The 22,738-nt window shown below is 43.4% G+C and overlaps 1 protein-coding gene across 1 annotated transcript; it reads left to right on the top strand.

Annotated features, from left to right (window-relative positions):
• Positions 1–1,978: 1,978 nt before the first annotated feature.
• On the top strand, positions 1,979–5,121 carry MYF5 (myogenic factor 5). Its single transcript, XM_075598956.1, has 3 exons — positions 1,979–2,588; positions 3,477–3,555; positions 3,778–5,121. Exons 1-3 carry the CDS (start codon positions 2,088–2,090, stop codon positions 3,969–3,971), a joined length of 774 nt encoding a protein of 257 aa, XP_075455071.1. The 5' UTR covers positions 1,979–2,087; the 3' UTR covers positions 3,972–5,121.
• The last annotated feature ends 17,617 nt before the right edge of the window (positions 5,122–22,738 follow it).

The following is a 22,738-nucleotide window of genomic DNA, read 5'->3' as shown; positions in this document are numbered from 1 at the left end:
CAGACTCCTTGCAGCCCCATTAACCGACCTTGTAGTTTATGTTTTCTTTTGCCCCTTTAGTTCCACTTGCCTATTGCTTTAGTTTGGCTTAATTTGTTTGGATATCACTTTACAAAAGAACTGTGTAATCCCTTAGGGATACTAACCACACACACAACCTAGTGACAGCAACGATTGGTACAGAAATGGGACATTTTCTTCTTCACTTGTAGTGCAAACTCCAATCTGGGGTCAAAAATAATGCATACTCACATACTTACTCACATACTTACTCACAAACTTACTTACATACATACTCACATACTTACTCACATACTTACTTACTTACATATATTTCACAAGGTCTAACAGGTCCTGAAGGTCTCATAAATTATATATATACAGTACGAACCGAAAGTCTTCTGGTATTGTGTGATACGCCAACAACATGTGGTAAAAGCAGAGGAAAACAAATATTATAATTTGATCATATGATTAATCATTCTCCTGTAAGAAATAATACCCATTCCTTTTTTATTTACCCTGTCACCGTATTTAGTATCCATTTTAACTGTACCCATTACACTAACATAAAGGAAATTATCAATACCTTTCATATAGAACAGTAAGTTGTATGTTGTGTCGTGTTAGATATTCTATATTAAAGCATGAGGGAGGGGGGGATATTAGCCATTTCTTAGTATACATTTCACTTCAAATATATAAGCTGAATACACATTTTCTAAAGGTAGTCTTATTTTACTGACGTGTGAAAGGGACCCATAAACATTTTGCAAAGTAAATTGCTTGGGACATCCTTTATTCCATGGGTTGTACCTTCCTCCTTCCTGAACCAAATGTACAGTATGAACCACCTGAATATGGCCAAAGTGTTGCTGCACCTTGGCAAAAGCCTGCTAATGGCTTCATTACCACTTTAATGACCCCTTAACAGCTTCAGTGATCTGCTGCAGGTTTTTTGGAAGACTTTTGTCACCAAGTTGTGCAAAGTTACTCAGAGACTGAGGGGTTAGAAATGTTTCACTTTCAGTGGAGATTTCTGTAGCAGCTGGGATGCATCTGTAACGGTGCATGTTTGTCAGGGAGCAGAAAATTAGCAATCCCACTGTATTATCTTACTGTTAACTCTAAAGCTTCAGCTCCACGGCAATATTATGGTAAAACACGTAAAGAAAATCTTCAAATCAAACACTCCGTATTTTCAAACAACGAGCAATGCAATTACAGTAGTGTAATTTATTCATTAATTAATTAATTAAGTGTAATGTCTAGTCTAGATGTCTAGAAAATACGAGTTTAACATAACGTTGCTTTCCATGCAAATCATTATATTATTTGAGGCTTATCTAGAATTGTATATTTACAATAAGGAACTACAAAAATCAAATGGTAGTTATTTTATCAGGTCAGTCACACACTTTGTTAATTAAGCATTCAATAACTGTACATGTGAGATTATAGAAATGTCCCTCGTGAGCTATGATAAATACTAAGCGTAAACATACAAGTATTTATATATGCTCTATGTAGTTCACATACTGTACAGAAAAGGAGAAGTAAAGAAAGTAATTGAATAGGTTTTCAGTTCATTTAAGTTTTTTTCCCCCCAAAGTATCACTGTTATTTAACTCAAAGATTGTCCACTTTGAAAGTTGGTAGCTGTACTGATTTTCTCACCCAATTGTATTAACAATTGGCTCTTTGGGGGGATCCATTTACACTAAAAGCATATTCTCCAAGTTTGTGGTAACATATAACGTATTTCAGTGTATTATCATTTTGTTTAACACAAATAGCAAAGTGTAAAAAGAGCCTTAAACTGAAACCAGACTCTGGGGAAAAGGAGGAGGTTTTCTTAGACAGCCCCCAGTAGGGGTTGTAGTGGGATATGCTAATGGTTATTAGCCACCGTGGACCAGCCTCCTTTAATCGTGATATATAAAAAGCTGGTGCATCAATACAAAGGCACTTAGCCTGGGCTTACTAATTACTGAGGAAATCGGCCAAGGGGACTCCAAAGTAATTTCCTGAGCCTTGATCACTTGAACCCAAACAAACTAACATCTTCATTACTAGAATCGCTAAGAATGGAGATAGTGGATAATTGCCATTTTTCCCCATCTGAATTCTTCTATGACAGTTCATGCATCCCTTCTCCTGAGGAGGAATTCACCGATGACTTTGAGCACGGAATGTCTGTCTATGGAGCTCACAAAAAAGACCTTCAAGAATCCGATGAAGATGAGCACGTCAGAGCGCCCACCGGGCACCATCAGGCTGGCCACTGTCTGATGTGGGCTTGTAAGGCTTGCAAAAGAAAGTCGTCCACTATGGACAGAAGGAAGGCAGCCACAATGAGAGAGAGGAGGAGGCTAAAGAAAGTAAACCATGCTTTTGAAACTCTGAAAAGATGTACCACTGCAAACCCCAACCAAAGGCTGCCCAAAGTGGAGATCCTCAGGAATGCCATTAAATATATCGAGAGTCTCCAAGACCTGCTAAGAGAACAGGTAGAAAACTATTACAGTCTCCCAGGACAGAGTTGTTCTGAACCAGGGAGCCCAATATCCAACTGCTCAGATGGCATGGTAAGAACTCTATATAAAAGCACTTCATTCATGAGTTGTAGATTTGGATAATGAGTGAGATTGTTTGTTTATTTTTAATATATAATAATTCAAAAGCATACCAATATTAATCACGGGTGATGTTTAAATACATGCAATTGTTGCAATAACTTAATTAGGTCATAGTAATTTGAAACTTTCATAGTATATATAGTTATGTACAGTTTATAAGACATTTTAACTAGTGAAATAACAATAGCAATACAGTAGTATGTAGAACTAGATCTGAATACTGTGCGTTTGATTTTCTGTTTCCAGCGTTACTCTATCATTTTCAAATCTAAATTGAATGTAAGTGCATACTTATTAGATTGAGCCGTACTAGTAACCTTTTACTTAAATAACAGTTGATTGATTAGTGATAAACAGTTCTCATTTAATCTGTTCATCAAAGGTCAGCACCGTTTGTTGTACATTTTTAAACAGATTAGATGAAAAACGTTTGGATATCCCCATATAAAATTAGTCCTCGGGAAGTTGGTACATTTATTGCTTGTTGGCTTATTTCTGCCAAGTTTCCATGTGAAATAGCTCTGGGAAAGAGTACTCCAGCTAAATTAGTGTGGCCTCCTCCAGCTTCAATCCATTCTTCATGCTTAACGTGTTACACATTTTTTGCTAGACCTCGATTTTGCCATGCTGCTCATTTTTCAAGAAGCCACTGAATTAAAACCAGTTTATGTCATGAGATCCTTGAAGATTTTTCTGGGCAAAATACTCGATGGTGGTGTTACATTTAAAGCGTTGTCAATCTGGCACACAAATAATTACATACATGCACTTATGACCCTTAAACATATTATTATGAATCAAATAATGATATACTGTACACATTTTTGTTTGTTTTAGACTGAATGCAGCAGCCCACAATGGTCCAGACGGAACAGCAGCTTTGACAGTGTATATTGTTCTGATTTACAACCAATAAGTAAGTAGCACTTGCTTACCTATATTTTCAAGATGAGTAAATGGTTCATATGCAAAACCTGTTTGTGTTCAAGTCCTGCATGGGCGTTGATAACAGGAGGTTATGTGAAACAATTATTGTGTGTTCAATGAAGGTTCTGTTAGTAAAAGGTAAAGATGAATGAGTTGTACTTACTGTATGTAGATTTCACGAAGCTAAATGTGTCTTTCTTTTGCTCAATAGCCCACTCTACAAACAAAATCACAGCACTATCCAGCCTTGACTGTTTATCTAGTATAGTGGATCGCATCTCCTCATCTGATCAGTCAGTCCTTCAACTTCAAGACTCCATCTCCTTGTCTCCTACAACCAGCACGGACTCCCTACCAAGGACACCCAATACTCCCGATTCCAGACCAATTTACCATGTACTATGAACTCAATTAAAATGAATACCATCAATATTTACTTCTATATTTTATGCCTTGCTCAAAGGCCTTTCTTTAAGACGGAAGAATCAAAACATCATGAATTCCATATGGAATAATGTTGTAATATATATGTATATATAAAGAAAACTTTTTTCTATTTGTACATGCCTAAATTATATTTCCACTTGACTATGCATTGTTATTTAACTAGAATACTTAAACTTTTTTGACTTTTGTTTCTTTCCTGTGACAATAAACTTTGCTTTACATAATAACCTGAACCAAAAATGGTTATAAGGTCCGTTGAGAACACACTGATTTGTTTTTGCCATTTGTTTTTGATAATCTTTACCTAGAGAAAAAAAATGACGATTAGTACATTTTATGTCATTTAAAGAAAAAAAAAAGTATCTTGAAGCTTGCTTAGAGCAGTGTTGCATGAATGCACAATCTTTGTGAAATGTTATTTTATAAATAGTGGACTTTCTTAAAGAAAATGCAGGTGCATTCATTCATATATATATATATGTATGCTGTATAAGAACAGTTAGAAAATGACCGAGGCAAAAATGTGTAAAAAAATGGAATGGAAAACAAATATAAAGTAAAATAAATATTTTGCATAGGAAACTCGCCCACGTTTTAATTTAATTTTGATACATTCATACGGTGAAAAATAACGAGGAAGACATTATTAAAGGTTCTATTACATTTGAACAATGCACTGCGAGTTTACCTTTAAATGTTGCTCAGCTCCACAAGGCTATGCCACCTTGAAAATATATTGTGTGAGAAAAACAACGCAAAAAGTCTTATTTTATCAATATACTAATCCTATTCACTACCAGGCACATGTAATAGAGAAGGTGTTACATTCTATAGATGGCGCAACTGCCAGTTATACAATTTCTTTATCATAGTAAATGTAAAAAAAAAAACAAAAAAAAAAAACAAATTCAAATGATATCCTGGGAAAAATCCAAAGTGTTGACATGTTTAGAGATCATAAACTGAATGCAAATGGTCTGGGGTTATTTAATTAATGTATCAACCTTGAGAAATGACCTTCAGAGGTGTAAACTGTACTAACAAGTCACATGCAGTAATGTATACTTGGCTTTGGCTGCAAATGAATCTGGGCGTCACAACAAAGTTCACTACCCAATCTGTGTCAAGTGGTTTCAAACGTACTTGATTGCATCGGTTTCTATTTTGATACAGTGATGATAGGGCTACAACTTGTATTGTTGTATTAAAACCTTTATTATATGTCTATTTGAAATGTAATTGTAACACACATATATAAATCCATACACATGACCCCTGATAATCTAATGTTGCAGTTTTTTTCAAAATAAAAAGATAACACGGTATACATCTACAGTACTGTATACCCTCATTATTGCATGCAGAAAAATAAACTTTTCTTGGAGGATCAGAAGATATTAAGCTGTATCATATCAACTGGATGTGATTTTTTAATTTAAATCATTTATTATTCCACATGAAATATGAAATATAATATATATATATATATTACGAAAATTTAGATATATTTTTGATTATACAAGTAATACTCATAATAATTTGTTAGGGTAAGGAAAGTAATAAAAAAAAACTAAGTTTGGATAATTTTATAAGAACCACACTTTTACATTTTCTTCTCTAGAATAGAGCCCTTTATTCTAATACATAAGTGAAGAGATACCATGTTGCTCCATTAAGTGGGATCCATAAAATATTAACAGAAAAAATTACAAATGTAATTCATAAACACAAAGGGCCAAATGCACTAAGCTCCATTAGGCAATTGAACATTACCCTAATCTAAATTAACGTTGGGTTAATCCTAACGGCTATCCACTAAAGAGAATAACCTAACATTAACCTAGATTTAATAACTGAAGTAGCGTATGGATACATTTTAATCGACCTTATGGTTACTCATATACAAATAATATGCTAATGATCTGTTATCCGAACTTCGCACATGCACGAAAGTCCATTAATATTAGCTCGGGCAAACAATGTTGAGATAAATAAATTGCACCAAAACCTGCCATTATTTACAGCCAGACCATGATTATTCTAATGTTGTTTCTAAGAACATTAGATAACATATTGATAATGAAGAAAAATAAATCACACATAAAAACAGAGTTAGTCTTATATATCCTTATGTAATGTATAGGTATAAGTGATGAACTTGCTCATTGGTCAGTGATTGAGGTACTTAACATAGCCTATAGCACTGTTTACTTAGTTAATACAAACTATTTAACACAAGATGGCTGGAACGTGGTAGTGTGTTAATTGGAACGCAAGTTGGAGTTTTGCTATGTGATTGTCGATGGGCATATGATCACGTCCATGCGCTATTAACGTTCTCGCCAAGGCATTTATCCATGCCCTAATTATTTTAGTCACTACATATCATTAGGTTAGTGGATACTGCCTTTACCATTTATATTTGCTGTGACTTCACTTCTTTTTACCTGTCTCAGTATGTCTCTAACTCTATTCATATATCTCCATCTCTCCTTCCTTCACCACTTCTCTGTTCACATGAACTCCTTTCTTACCTGCGTCCTCTGACACCACACAGCTCTATCCCCTGCATGAAAAAACACCCCTACAAATCATCCTCACACATCCTCTTTCTATCCATGCTTCTCATCCTTGCTTCTGGGGATATCTCTCCCAATCCTGGTCCCTGCCTTATTCCTACATGCGCTCGTCCTCGCCTGCCAATTGCAACCTCTACTCCTTCTGGTGTCAACCCCTCCAACCTCATACCCATCCCCTGCCACCCTCCCTCCTCTCTCCCTTTCTCCTGTGCCCTTTGGAATGCGCGCTCCCTTTCTAACAAGTTCCTCTCTGTACATGACTTTTTTCTCTCTCACTCTCTGCTCCTATTTGCTATAACTGAGACCTGGCTCACTCAGTCTGACTCTGCTCTGGAAGCTGCCCCCTCTTATGGTGGCCTTTCTTTCTCTCACACTCCGCGCACTGATGGCAGTGGTGGAGGTGTGGGGCTCCTGCTCTCCTCTCTCTGCCGTTATCGACCCCTTCCTATTCCTCCATCTCTTGCTTTTCCCTCCTTTGAGACTCACACTGTCCAGATCTTCTCTCATCTCCCTGTCCATGTGGCGGTCATCTGTCACCCACCTACCTCTACTCATCCCCCTTCTGCCTTTCTCTCTCACTTTGAATCCTGGCTCTCTTTCTTTCTCTCCTCAGACTCCCCTGTTTTTCTCCTTGGGGACTTCAACTGCCACATTGATGACCCCTCTCTCCCTTGGGCTTCCCGCTTTCTCTCTCTAACCTCTTCTTTTGGCCTTCAACAGTGGACTGCAGCTAGCATCCACAAGGATGGTCACTACTTAGACCTGGTTTTCACTAAAAACTTATCTCTCTCCGATTTCTCAATTTCCCTTTTTCCTCTCTCTGACCATCACCTTATCTCATTCTCTCTATCTCGCTTCTCCCCTTCTCCACCTCCATCTACCCCCAGGTTCTGCAGAAACCTGCGCTCTATTCACTTACCTGACTTTGGGTCCACTTTACGCTCCTTCCTCTCCTCTCTCCGCTCTGCTACAGACTCTGACAACCTGGTCAGGAACTACAATTCTGCCTTGTCCTCCTCTCTTGATCTACATGCCCTGCTTTCTCTCTGCCGCCCTCGCCCTTCTAACCCTAGACCCTGGCTAAATTCCCACACGCGCATGCTGCGGTCCTCCACTCATTCCTCTGAACGCCTCTGGAGGAAATCTCATACTCTCGCAGACTTCCTTCACTACAAATTTATGCTATCCTGTTTCAACTCTGCCCTCTCGCAAGCTAAACAAGCCTACTTTTCTTCACTATTCAACATGCACAAGTCTTTTTTTTGTAACTTAGATTTTATTGCATTTTTCCAAACAAGTGATACAGAATACAGTATACATTACATTCATTTTTAGTGTTAATCTCCGCTATAGACAGTACCGTATGTCAGCTTGTGAGACATATCCCGGTTTTTCGGGCCCTACTCGACCGGATTGTTTTGGGTAGACTAGCAATAAAGATAATAACATAATTCACATAGTACGATTGATTCAAATTGACAAACACAAAATCAATAAAGAAAAAAAATAAATAAAAAAAAAAAAAAAAAAAAAGGAGGTGGGTAGGAAGGGAGTAAAGGGGTGGCGCGGCCGGAAGAGGAGCATCGACTCGTGCTAGGTCTCTTCACCGCTCCTAGTAAGGTTCTTTGTGGGTTGCGTCCTCTCCAGTTTGACACCTCTGTAGGCGTTCTGTCTATTTGTCTGTGTAGTCGTCGTGAACTGAGTTTCCGCTCCTAAAGGAGAACGCACCTGCATCTATCACAGCCAGATTGTGTTCCTCTCAACCCCGGGGATATCCGTCTGCGCCAGCCAAGGCGTCCATACTTTGAGATAATTGGTGCCAGTGTCATTAACTAGACTCGTCAACTTTTCCATCTGGCAGATAAACCACAATCGATTTCGAATCTTTGGGATACTTGGAATTTCGGGGCGTTTCCATAGTGCTGCTATCTCGCTCCGTGTGGCTATTGCAAAATGTGCTATTAGTTTATTGTTTGCTTTGGACAGGCCCTTTAGTGGTCTATTCAAGAGGAATAGCCATGGGTCTGGGGGAATAGTGAGGTCGAAGACTCTCTGTATCCAATGTCTAATTTCTTCCCATAGTGGGGAGATCCGCGGGCAAGACCACAGCATATGTAACAGATCGGCCGATCCTCCGCACTGCCGGGGGCATAGTGAGCAGGATCCAGGCACGAATTTGGCTAATTTCATTGGGGTGAGGTACCACCGCATTAGGACCTTATATGCGTTCTCCTTTAGTGCGGTACATATGGAGCTTTTTGCCGTGGCCATATATATAGCGTTCCACTCGTCATCTTCTAATGTCTCTCCAAGGTCTCTTTCCCATTGGGTTCTAAATGACGGTGGCTGCTGTCTAAAGCTCGCAGAATCAACTACTTCCTTGTACAATTGTGATGTGAGTCCCTTTGTGTCGGTCTCTGCCAGACAGAGCTTTTCGAATGACGTCAGGGGGGGGGTATGGGGCAAATTTGTTATAAAATGCTCGAAGCTGGAGGTACCTAAAAAATTCTGAGTGGGGTATATCTTTTTCTTCTCTGACGTGATCAAACGTTTTAATCTTGCTATTGTAACCCTCCAGATCTTTAATTCGTATATAACCTTTTTGTTTCCAAATTGATGCATCTCCCTCCAGAAGGCCAGGAGCGAACTTGGGATTGTTCCAAATTGGGGACATCAAAGAATTACTCGTTGTGAGAGAGTATTTAGTCTTATTAGCCTCCCAGATAGACGAGTTGGTCATTGAGGAAAGCGGCATGTCAGCAGATCGTCGTGCTGTTTTAGGTAGCCAAATCAAGTTGCGTATTTTTAAAGGAGCGCAGGCAGCACTCTCTAATTCCACCCACCGTTTTAAATGTGGACTGGATTGCCATTGAACAATTTGGCTTAATTGAGCTGCTTTGTAATGTGAGAGCAGGCAGGGTACCGCTAGGCCCCCTGCTAGGACAGATCTTTTCATATTTAATTTGTTGACTCTCGGTTTTTTCCCTCCCCAGATAAATTTAGAGATTGCAGACTGAAGTGAGAGCAAATCCTTCAGTCTGAGTGGCACTGGTAACGTCTGGAAAAGGTATAGGATACGGGGGAGTAGGTTCATTTTGACGCTATGTATCCTACCTATCCAGGATATTCGTATAGAGGACCATTTATGGAGGTCAGCTATCAACGTCCGAATTAGGTTGGGGTAATTTGCATTGTAGATGTCTTTGGTGTTCTTGGCAATGTGGACTCCTAGATATTTTATGTATTTCTGTTGCCAGTGGAAGTTAAAATTCAGTTGCAATAACTTCTCTACGTGTCTAGGGAGATTGATGTTGAGGGCTTCAGATTTAGCTTGATTTATTTTAAATCCCAAAAAGCTCGAGAATCTGTCCAATAAATCCAATAGGTTTGGCAAGGAGGTGAGGGGCTTTGAAATAATTAGTAGGATATCATCTGCGTACAGGGTCGCTTTATGTGTTTGAGAATATACTGCACCGACACACTTTATTCGAGCAAATACCCGGTATGTACCTGGCAGATACCTGGAATGCGCCGCTCCTCACCTCTGACAAGCCCCGTTGCATTTGCCTTCCCAGCCTGGGTTCATGCCTGGCTGACGGGCGGCTGATCTGTTAAATGATAATGATTAGGATTTAATAGGCTGCAATGCTTCGCGTGTCTACCAGATGGCATAAATTCATGAATTGTAATGCAGTATATATATATGTACTGTGCAGTATTGCAGCCAGCGGGAATAAAATGCTTCAATCCCTGCCGGAAAATAACTCAATGCACTCGGGCAGAAAACAGTCACAAACCTCAATACACCCGGGTATACCCGAATTCGTGGGACTAGCCGAGCTCGAATAAAGTGTGTCGCCAGTGTACGTTTAACCCTGAGATGTCCGGGTTGCCTCTAATTTGCGCCGCCAGTGGTTCTATACATAGAGCGAACAGGAGAGGGGATAATGGGCATCCCTGTCTCGTGCCACTCTTAATTTGAAAGGGGAGAGATGGAAAGCCCTGGTGTATTACCCTGGCGGTAGGTCCTGTGTACAGCGAGAGAATCGCTCTACTCACCTGATCCCCAAAGCCAAATGCCGCAAGCGTCTCCTTCAGGTAAGGCCAGTCTATCCTAGCAAAAGCTTTTTCTGCATCCAGACTTAACAGCATACTTTGTGTGTTATTTTTAGTGGCCAATTCTACCAGATCAATAAATCGCCGGGTATTGTCCGCTGCCTGTCTGCCTTTAATGAATCCGACCTGATCTGGGTGTATAAGTCTGGGTAGGATTAGACATAATCTATTGGCCAATAGTTTAGCGTATATTTTAATATCAGTATTGATTAGGGATATGGGCCTATAACTTTTGCAGTCCAGCGGATCTTTACCTGGTTTATGGATTAATGATATAGACGCCTGTAACATCTCTCTGGGGATGGGGGCTCCTGCTAATATTGCATTGAACACGTGGAGCAACCTAGGGGCTAGTACTTTGGCAAATTTCTTATAGTATAGCCCCGAGAAGCCATCTGGCCCTGGGGCTTTTGAGGGTTTGAGTTCCTTAATGGCTTGTGACACCTCCTCTATAGTGAAATCAGCGCACATGGCCTCTCTCTCTCTGCCTCTGTCAATCTCCCTAGTTTTGAGCTGGCTAAGAAATCTCTCAGCTTCTCGCTCGTTTTAGCGTTATGTGCCACTTTCTCTCCATTATATAGTGTTTCATAGAACAAACCAAATTCTTCTACTATTTTCTTAGGGTTGGCCGTGGGGGTGCCTGATTTTAAGCGTATAGCTTGGATATTAAACTTCACTTGTCTGTCTCTTAACGCTCGAGCCAGCATAGTATCCGGCCTGTTCGCTTTTTCGTAAAATTTCCTCTTAGACCAACTCAGCGCGTTATCTGCCCTGGAGGTCAACAACATGTTTAGTTCAATTTTGGTATCTTTCAATTCTTGTAGGGTTTGCAGGTCAGGGTTACTCTTATGGAGTGATGTAAGGGAATGTAATCTCGATTGAAGCTTCATAATTTTTGAGTACCTTTCCCGTTTTCTCCTAGCTGTGGTGCTAATTAGTATGCCCCTCAGAGTCGCTTTGTGAGCCTCCCATAATACAAACTGGGAATCTACAGAGCCTGGGTTTGTGTGGAAGAATTGAACTATTTCTTCCTTTATTGTCTCATAAATCTCAGGAATTTTTAGGATTGATTCGTTGAGCTTCCAGTTCGCTCCTGGTCTGCCTGTTCGGATGTGCTCGCACCTTAGCTCTATCGGTGCATGGTCAGACCATGAAATATCATGGATCCCAGCTCGGGAGACCAATGGAACCAGTTGGCAAGAGACGAAAAAAATAACCCATGCAGACTGTTCTCTGTCTTGATACTCTATTCAAACCACCCTCAGCTGCCTCTCCTTCCTCCATCTCCGCTCAGGACTTTGCTGACTATTTTAAGGAAAAGGTGGAATCCATACATCAGAACATCCCCTCTGTTTCTTCCTCCCATCCTACTCCTCTTCCTAACTCTCCTCCTGCCTTCCTTGACTCTTTTTTCACTCTCAGAGGAGGATGTGTCGCTGTTGATTGAATCTTTTCCCTCTACCACTTGCTCTCTTGACCCCATTCCCTCCATCGCCTAAAACCTCTTGGTCCTACTATAATCCCTATGCTCACACACATTTTTAACTCCTCCCTCTGCTCTGGAACCTTTCCATCCTCCTTCAAACATGCAACAGTTATACCATTACTCAAAAACAGCAAGCTTGACTCTACCTGTCTTTCTAACTATCGACCTGTCTCCCTCCTGCCTTTTGCCTCTAAACTCCTTGAACGTCTTGTATTCTCTCGCTTGCTCCATTTTCTCACCACCTATTCTCTCCTAGACCCTCTACAATCTGGCTTCCGCACTGCTCACTCCATGGAAACAGCCCTCACTTAAATAACTGACAGCCTCCATGCTGCCAAAGACAGAGGTCATTACACTCTGCTCATATTACTCGACCTCTCTGCAGCATTTGACACTGTGGACCACCCTCTTCTCCTTCACATTCTCCATACTCTTGGTATTCGGAACAAAACTCTATCCTGGATCTCATCCTACCTCACCCATCGTACTTTCAGTGTCTCTTCTGCTAACACCTCCTCCTCCTCTATTGATCTCTCTGTGGGGGTACCCCAGGGCTCTGTCCTGGGACCTCTTCTCTTTTCTCTGTACACACTCTCTCTAGCTGACCTAATAACATCTTTTGGGTTTAAATATCACTCAATGTTGACGACACACAAATGTACTTTTCAACACCTGACCTTACACCTGCTGTACAAACCAAAGTTTCTGAATGTCTCTCTGCTATATCATCCTGGATGGCCACCTTAAACTCAACATAGCTAAAACAGAGCTCCTCATACTTCCTCCTAAACCTGGCCCTACTACCTCCTTCCACATTACTGTTGGAACTACAATCATTCACCCAGTAGCCCAAGCACGCTGCCTAGGGGTCACACTCGATTCCTCTCTCACATTCGCCCATCACATTCAAAACATATCTAAAACCTGTCGCATTTTCCTCCGCAATATAACAAAGATATGCCCTTTCCTCTGTTGCTCGACTGCTAAAACTCTGACTCAGGCCCTCATTCTCTCCCGTCTTGATTACTGTAACCTCCTGCTGTCTGTCCTTCCTGCCTCTCACCTGTCTCCCCTACAATCTATCCTAAACGCTGCTGCCAGAATCACTCTACTCTTTCCTAGACTTTTTCCTGTCTCAGCATCTCCCCTCAAGAAATCCCTCTCCTGGCTTCCGATCAAATCCCGCATTTCACACTCCTTTCTTCTCCTCACTTTTAAAGCTTTACACTCTTCTGCTCCTCCTTACTTCTCAGCCCTAATTTCTCGTTATGCACCATCCAGACTCTTGCGTTCTTTTCAAGGATGTCTTCTTTCTATCCCCTTTGTATCTAAAGCCCTCTCCCGCCTTAAACCTTTTTCACTGACTGCCCCACACCTCTGGAATGCCCTTCCCCTCAGTACCCGACTAACACCCTCTCTATCCACCTTTAAGACCACCTTAATACACACTTGCTTAAAGAAGCCTATGAATAGCACTATATATATTCTGAACACATGATACATAAAGCTTGGCCCCCTGCAGATGCACTTACCAGAACTCCCTCCTACTGTCTCTGTACGTTCTCCTTACCAACCAATTAGACTATAAGCTACTTGGGGCATGGACTCCTCTTCCTTAATGTTACTTTTATGTCTAAAGCACTTATTCCCATGATCTGATTTATATTATCTGTTATTTATTTGATTACCACATGTATTACTACTGTGAAGCGCTATGTACATTAATGGCGCTAAATAAATAAAGACATACAATACAATACACTACCTGTTAATCTCAGGAAAAATAACGTCTCTTATCTATTTATGTAATGCCACGTTACTTGACCTGATTTAACGGAGTTTTATGCATCTCGCCACATGAGCCGAATGTATGGTTCAGACAATCACAACAAAAGCGGGGCAATTAAAAGTTTTTAGTGCTGCGTTATCAGTATTTGTGAAATTATGACCCGATTTACAGTTAGACACTACAGAGTAGTTAGTAGCTTGTCTTAAAAAAATATAGAGGTCTTAGAGATGCGCCATTATTTAAACTGAATTTTTACATCTATTGCAATTCAACGTTTTGGGCGTAATAATTATGTCTGCGCATCTTTGCTTAGTTGCATCAGGACACACCCTTAAAAACTTTGAGATCTATGTATCAGAGGCAAAATGTTGACGTAACGTCATTATTGTGTCACAATTTGTGCTGAAATATACCTGCCAGGCAGTGTCTATGTTTTAATCTTAGTTGTGAATAACAGGTGTCCTCCCGTAAGAGGGAAAAGTGGCACTCCAGAGACTAGTACAAATCTCAAAAATCATTTAATAATATCTACAGTATATATTAGATTTGTACCAGTCCTTTGGAGTGCCGCTTTTTCCTCTTACGGGAGGACACCTGTTATTCACGGACTACGCCCACACAGGCGTTAGCGGTCAAACGAGGCCATTGTGTGGAGTCGGGGAGTGAATCTTTTTCCCTTCTACTTAATCTTAGTTGTGGCATTTTCGGTATGTCCACATCTACCTGCGACGTAATGAGGGATTTATGGAGCAAGTGGGAGGAGTTAGGGCGGAGTGACATTTACATTTTGGAGCAGGTCTCAATATTAATTTTATTTTGTGGCCTGCGTTACTTTTCTTGATGTTTTTCAGAGTTGGTTTTCTCCATCGCCTTAAAGGTGGCGCAAGTCTTTTCTTTTAAGCGCAGAATACTAGCATAGCATCATGCCCTCCATCTGAACCTATTTAGCAGCTACAAACATTTTCGAGTCCTTAAAGACCAGCTGTACATATTACACAGAAAGTTTGTGTGTTTGTGGTAAGTCACATAGGTTAGGGGCCTTCGATAGGAATACATTGGAAGTACCTCTGTCCAGAACAAGTAGAGGTATTAGAGTGGTCTATATATTTATGTGCAAAATGTTGGAGTGTCTGCAGCATGTCCCAGCAGTGCTTCAGACAGGAGAGGAGAGCTGGGACAAGTGTCCCGGGACCGGTGGCAGCAGGGGGTCTGGTGGCTGGACAAAGCAGTTGGGCCCGACCTCTGGCCAGGCCTAACTGCCCTTCTCGGCTGCCAGTCCTTTCATTGCTGCTGGGCCCCGACTCTCCCCAGCTGCGGGCCTCCTTCACTAACTTTCCCACTCCGAGCTTCTGATGCTGGCACACGCTGGGACTCTCTGACGTCAGCACGTGTTGGAAGCAAGCTGGGCCCAGCTTCTGCGGCATGAGAGGGAGGCCCGGCACATGCCAGCGTCAGAAGCTCGGCATGGGACTGTCATTGAGGGAGGCCCACAGCCCAGTGGTAACAAGAGGACCGGCAGCCTGGACAGAGCAGTTTGGGGAGAGCCGGGGCAGCAGAGGCCTGAGACCACCCCAATCTAAGTAAGTCTGTTATTTATTTGGTGTGGGGTGGGAGGGTTATATGTATTTAGGGGGCGTTTTTTTTAATATGTATTCAGGGGGTTTTTTTTTTTAAATGTATTTGGAGGGTGGGGAGATTTATATGTATTTGGTGGGTGGGGAGATTTATATGTATTTGGTGGGTGTTTTTTTAATATACTAAATATACACACATGTATTTGGGGTGTTTTTTGTTTTTATATTTATTTGGTAGTTTGGGGGTTTGGTATGTATTTGGGGGATGGGTGGTTTGGTATGTATTTGGGGGTGGGGAGTTGCTATGTATTTGGGGCGGTGGGGGGTTTGGTATGTATTTGGGGGGTGGGGGGTTTGGTTTGTATTTGGGGGAGTGGGGGGTTTGGAAATGTATCTGGGGGGTTGAGTGTTTGTTATGTAAATGGGGGGTGGGAAGGTTTAGTTATATCCAATAGTTTCCGTTCTTTCAAAAAAGGTAATTCATATAAAGTGAAAGGCGATATTAATTGCCTCAAGACATATATCATTTATATATTGTCGTGTGGTTGGGGCCAGCAATATGATGGTCGCAACATGTGGCCTCTTAGTACCTGTTTTCTTGAGCTTAGAAGAAATATAGTGAATGGATTAAATTCCCACAGTGTGTCAACACCCTTTAATTTAACACACAATAAGGATCCTGCGTCTTTGACCATTGTGGGATTAGAACAGATTTCAACCCTCACTCTGAGTGGTGATTGATTCAAGATTCTAAGCAAGAGATACATTCTGGATCTACCAGTTGGGCACTTTGGCCCCTTGTGGATTCAACGAATGTTTGGATACAAGCACAATAGTCTAGTTCTCTTCCTTTCTCTTCTAAATTGTGTGACATACTATTCATCCAATAACTGATTGTTCATTAATATCTTGTATAGAGATTAGGTATGGATATATCTGCTGTTTTATCTTTCTACAGCCAAGTTTATAGATTTGGTTATACTATACTATTATTGGCCTATTTATGAATATTCAATATACAAATTATGATATTTCGGCACATTGTCTATACATCATATACATGGAGTCTGTCCATAGTTCACCCTGCATTTGTATTTTATTTGAGTAATTTTATGTTCATTATTATTATTAAGATTAAATATGTTGTTTTATTGTATTCAATTATTGTGAGTTAACATGTATCACAGCTTCTTCTTATTTTATTTATTTGTTGTTCTTTACTAAACTCTTTATTATTTATATGTATTTAATCTTTTTTTTATTATGTATTATTCAAGTAAGTTACATGAGTTGATATAATTGAAGGTGTAGCTTTTGATATTAACAATTGTGATTTTTGTAATCAACCAAACGATTGAATCAGTATTTTGTTTGGGTTGCTAGGCAACCCATTAGGGTATATATATCATGCCCGAGCTACCTTGCACACTCTGAAAAAGTCGCTTAGTAGTGACGAAAAACATCAGGAACTTGATTTTTACCTACCCTTGTGAGTGAGCCTTTTTCTCTCCCTCCCTATATCCCTTCATTAAATGTATTTTTTTACGCTATGGGATGTTCTTGTTCTCTCTCTCTCTCTCTTCTCTCTCTCTCTCTCTCTCTCTCTCTCTCTCTCTCTCTCTCTCTCTCTCTCTCTCTCTCTCTCTCTCTCTCATACAAGGCTCTCTCTCTCTCTCTCTCTCTCTCATACAAGGCTCTCTCTCTCATACAAGGCTCTCTCTCTCACATACATACATACAGTCAAAATGAGACAGTTGGCAATCCCATAGTATCCAGTAAGTCCTGGTGCTTATCCCATACGTAATAGTTAGGTGTAGTTACTGAATGCAGGTCCGGCAATAAAGAGACAGCACACAGATGAAAGTATTCAATGAAGTGTATTAAGAATACAGGGCACAAAAAACGATGTATACATATAAATATACATATATACATACAAACATACACACGCACACACGCACACACGCACACACGCACACACGCACACACGCACACACGCACACACATAAACACTTACACGCACACACAGACATATATATATATATATATATATATATATATATATATATATATATATATATATGTAGCCATGCATAATAATGACCGCATACATCTTCCCTGTTGGCAGTAAGGCCTGGTAAGTACAGGCCTGCCAACAGTAGTTATGGAGGTTTTCCCTCACACCCTAGTGTGGTGCCCTGTGTAAGGAAGGGAGTGGCTGTATGATCTGAGTCCCTGGATAGTGACCTCAGAGATGCGCCTGCCCCCTGAGGTATAAAGGGCACAGCACTGTCAGTTAGTGTTGTTGCAAGGTTGGTTGAGAAAGAGTAACCAGAAGATAAAGGGATTGGAGGAACACTTTTGTGACCCTAGTGCAGTAACTAGCGGTAGCAGAGTGATAAATCAAGTCTGTCTACGCCACACTGTGTCCAGGGACCTGGCACAGCGATGATCTCCCTAGGAGAAAGGGAATCCCACTTCAATACGGGAGGGCGTACCTGGCAAAGGGACAGCACGGAGAGATGTGCGGCTAGAGCCGGCAGCTGCATGGGGCAGTCTGCTACATCCCTGAATTCAATAAAGATGTCCTTGATAATGAGAACCCCACTGTGTGAGTGTGAGATTACTCGACAGTGGATGGCACCAAGAAGGAGTTCCTCACCAGGACCATCTCCCTGCGCAAGCACAGATCCTGATGAGGTGGAGGCGCTGCACATGATGTAAGTTGGACTCGCACCCACTACCTCAGCTACCTGTCCTGATGACATCCCCTAATAACACCAAGCGGGAGACTCAAGAATCCTGTTACTTGCAGGTGCACCACCACACACGCCTTGTAATGGGGGACTGGTTAGACTACACGGGCCAATATGAGATTGGGTGGGTCAGGCCAGAGGGATACACCCGTTACAATTGGAGGCGCTGCTGAGATACCTGTTAACAGGACAGGCTTTTGCTAGGCACACATTAGGAAACAGGGAAAGTGTCTGCTGCCACTTTGTGCTGCGTGGGACGGAGCCAGGGGTAGTCAGGGAGATGCTGGAGCTGCATGCCGCAAAGACGCCTTGGGAGCCGTTAGGGGTTAGTGAGTCTGGAGCGGGAGGCTATTGCTGTCCTAGTCTCCTTGAGGTAGCGCTAGCGGGGGACGCCTGAAGGGGTAAACTGGTAACTGAGAGCAGGAATTCTGGAAGGGTCCGCACTAGGCTAGCCAAAAGTAGGTCGACGTCCAAAGTACTGCATGGAAGAGCCAGAGTACTCTAGTCTCCATTCCAGATCACTTACCAAGGAGCACAGACTGGAGGAACGTGTTACAGTAGACACAGAAGGAGTGAGCCTAGCCTGAGGTAGTGCAGACACGAGTCGGATCTACGTTAGGTACACAAGGTGGTGCACAAGGCATGTTTATTGTACGGATGTGGTAGCTGCCCCGCAGAGCGGAGCTCCATGTACAAAAACCCCGTGTTCAACGATCGAAAGAGACCTGTCGGAATGGAGGATCTGCACAGAGCAGAAGGTCCAGGATGGCGGAGAGAGAGAACCCCAAGAATGGAGGATCTGCACAGAGCAGAAGGTCCAGGATTGCGGTCAGAGGAAGAACACGCATATGAACTGTGCGTGGGTGAAGAACAGGCTACAGAAGAGACTTTTGTGGGCTTGTTGTGGAATGGCGTGAAAGCCGTGGCTGCGCCGTGTTTGTCCTGCCTATGTTCTCGGGAAGATACCCCCGAGAATAGTGAGGACGACAGTCTTGCGAGATGGGAGGAACGAAATGGACTTTGTTATACACCTATTAACAAACAGCCAGACGCTGCCTTCAATGAAAGAAAAGACAATGCTTACCAAGATGGCGGTTCCCGCGTTCCCGGGACACCGCGTGGGCATGCTGCAGAATGTCTTGCAACTTTGCAGTTTGCTAATCGTTGGCCAGGATTGGCGCCAACGAGAAAACTCCACCCCGATGGGGAGTTTGGCGCGAAAGCTGGAGCCGCGCCCTCATGGACTATGACTCACTCTGCACCTGTGCTGGGTCAGCCTACAAGTCTACGAGACATCCCCCTAGTTTCAACCAGGGGGAGTGGTTTGCGGTTCCACCGGATGTCGACAGAGAAGATGGGAGGAAGGGTTGCTACATCAGCCCATGCCTTTCAGTTGCGAAGAGCCATTGACCAATATAGACCTCAGAGACGAGTGCCTTCGTTGGTAAAGATGGCTGAAGCTGCTGACAAAGTGGACCAGGGTCCGGTGATTTCCACTCACCCTTATTCGGCTCCAGGAGGCTTCCTGGTAATCCGGGTGGAGGGTGTGGAGACTGTGGCGTGTCTTTGCCTGCAGTACAGACTGCCGGGCGGAGCCGTGGGCAGCGAGGCCCGATGCCCTCACTGTGGACTGCAGTATATGTGGCCCATGACCACATTCGTACTGGTGCAAGCTGTGGGAGTGACCGGAAATGTCCCGATGCCAATAGAAGAACAGCCAGGAGCTCTCTGGAACAAGAGTGCAAGTCCCGCGGAGTCGGAGTCAGCACTGGTGCTTCCGACGGAGAAACCCAGCCATCGGAGAGGTGATCACCGAGGAGCTCATCGCCGGTCTCCTACTGGGATGCCTCGGCCGAACTGCAAACTGGAATCCTCGGACGAGGAGTGTGCAAGGCTGGCGAGTAAGATAGTCATAAAACGAGACTATCATACCATTGGTACGCCATGGAGGGATGCAATTCCTCGTGGTGTGGAGACACAGAGTCGAGTGTCTCCAGTACCGCGACCACCCGATCGCCGGAGTCCCACTGCCGTGGTGACTAGTGGATCGGACGGAGGTCGATCCACCCCTACCCTGCGAGGTACTAAGACACCGTGCCTGTTGCAGGCCCCGGGGGTGGAAGATCCGGAAGAGCGAGTCCAGAGCCAGACTGACGTTGCGTTGGCGGATGTCCTCGTGGAGGAAGAGATCCCGCTTGGGGATCCACCCCAAGATGGCATCGCAGCACGTGCGTGTGCGGAAGTGGTTCCGGCGGACCAGAGCGGCACCGAGTGGGAGATGGTGGCGCCTCTGCGGTCAAGCAGCGGGAAACGATCCCCTACTACCAGGGGGAACGGGCGTTTGAGCTGCAGAACCAGAAGCCCAGCTGTTGGAGACAAGAATGGACTTTGTGGCGACGTTAAGGCAGGTATCGCTGGGGAGCAGGTCGAAACCCTGTCAATGCCTACTGTTCGGTCCCGTCCCCAAACCCCATCCACACCCAAGGTTAGCCCCAAGGCCCTAGCTAAAGCCCCTGTACCCGTCACTATTTTATTTGGGTCCAGTTCCAGCTTAGGGTTGTCCGGGGAGTCACAGGGTCCTTCCGATGATCGGACTGGAAGCCTGGACTTGGGTACGTCGGATGATGGGTCGGAGGGAGGAGGGAGCATGTCCAGACAAGTGTCGGTATCCAGCGATTGCCCTAGTGGGCTTAGTATCACAGTAAGAAACACCTCTCAGTATAAAGGAGTTAATGAGAGATCTGAGGGTACATCTGGGGTATCTTCTGGTGGGCCTGATGAGGAGTCCATAGAAGAGGTTATAGACCCTAGCTCTGAAGAACGGAAGGAGACTAGGTGGTGGGCCCCGTTGTACGAGGGGTATGTATCATGGTTCGACCGCACCCGCTTTATTTTAGAGAGGGAGGGGGTGGTTTATCACTGGTGGGCTGCCGGTGACTTTGACGACGAGTCATACCTTAGGGCTCTAAGGGTAAGGTGGGATCGTATCCAGGCAGGCCTTATTATCCCTAAGGGGTCCGCAGGGTTGGATGACCCAGTAGAAACCGATGAGCCCCTATCATGGGTGTTGCCCGGGGCGGCTGGTCAAAACAGCTTGACCAGGGTTTGCAAAGCTGAACGGGCTATTACTGCCAAATATAGGAAGTCCCATGGGCTTGATTACCCGTATGTCCCAGAACCTCTAATGAGAGTGATAGAGGAGAATAGGGAGAGATGGCTCAAGAATGATATACAATATTATATCGTAGAGAAAGGGGGAGCCATTAAAGGGATACAGGCCGAGCAGAGGGTAGCTCAACCGATGCGGGTCTGGAAGATAGGGCGCAGTGTGTATATGCACAAGGTGGTGTACTACAATGAGCGAGGGGTACCACGAGAATACAGCGTGACTGTGCATGATGCCACGGGCCGAGAGGTGAAGAAGCCAGACCCTCGGCATTATTATTGAGTAACCAATAGAGTGGTCTGTTGTTTTCTTTAGCGCTCCCTGCTGGTCAGTGAGTGTGATGGCTTACATTATTATGTTCATGTAATGATGTACTATGTAATTTGTGTGTTCTTTTGCAGTGTTTCCTGGCGCAAGGTACACAAAATTTAGGTCCCAGCCGGGACGGTGGGTATTAACCAGGGGGAGTATGTAGCCATGCATAATAATGACCGCATACATCTTCCCTGTTGGCAGTAAGTCCTGGTAAGTACAGGCCTGCCAACAGTAGTTATGGAGGTTTTCCCTCACACCCTAGTGTGGTGCCCTGTGTAAGGAAGGGAGTGGCTGTATGATCTGAGTCCCTGGATAGTGACCTCAGAGATGCGCCTGCCCCCTGAGGTATAAAGGGCACAACACTGTCAGTTAGTGTTGTTGCAAGGTTGGTTGAGAAAGAGTAACCAGAAGATAAAGGGATTGGAGGAACACTTGTGTGACCCTAGTGCAGTAACTAGCGGTAGCAGAGTGATAAATCAAGTCTGTCTACGCCACACTGTGTCCAGGGACCTGGCACAGCGGTGATCTCCCTAGGAGAAAGGGAATCCCACTTCAATACGGGAGGGCGTACCTGGCAAAGGGACAGCACGGAGAGATGTGCGGCTAGAGCCGGCAGCTGCATGGGGCAGTCTGCTACATCCCTGAATTCAATAAAGATGTCCTTGATAATGAGAACCCCACTGTGTGAGTGTGAGATTACTCGACAGTGGATGGCACCAAGAAGGAGTTCCTCACCAGGACCATCTCCCTGCGGAAGCACAGATCCTGATGAGGTGGAGGCGCTGCACATGATGTAAGTTGGACTCGCACCCACTACCTCAGCTACCTGTCCTGATGACATCCCCTAATAACACCAAGCGGGAGACTCAAGAATCCTGTTACTTGCAGGTGCACCACCACACACGCCTTGTAATGGGGGACTGGTTAGACTACACGGGCCAATA

This window comes from Ascaphus truei, chromosome 5 (genome assembly GCF_040206685.1).
Source record: "Ascaphus truei isolate aAscTru1 chromosome 5, aAscTru1.hap1, whole genome shotgun sequence".
NCBI lineage: Eukaryota > Metazoa > Chordata > Amphibia > Anura > Ascaphidae > Ascaphus > Ascaphus truei.
Note: the sequence above shows the minus strand (reverse complement) of the source record. Positions and strands in the feature narration are given on the sequence as shown.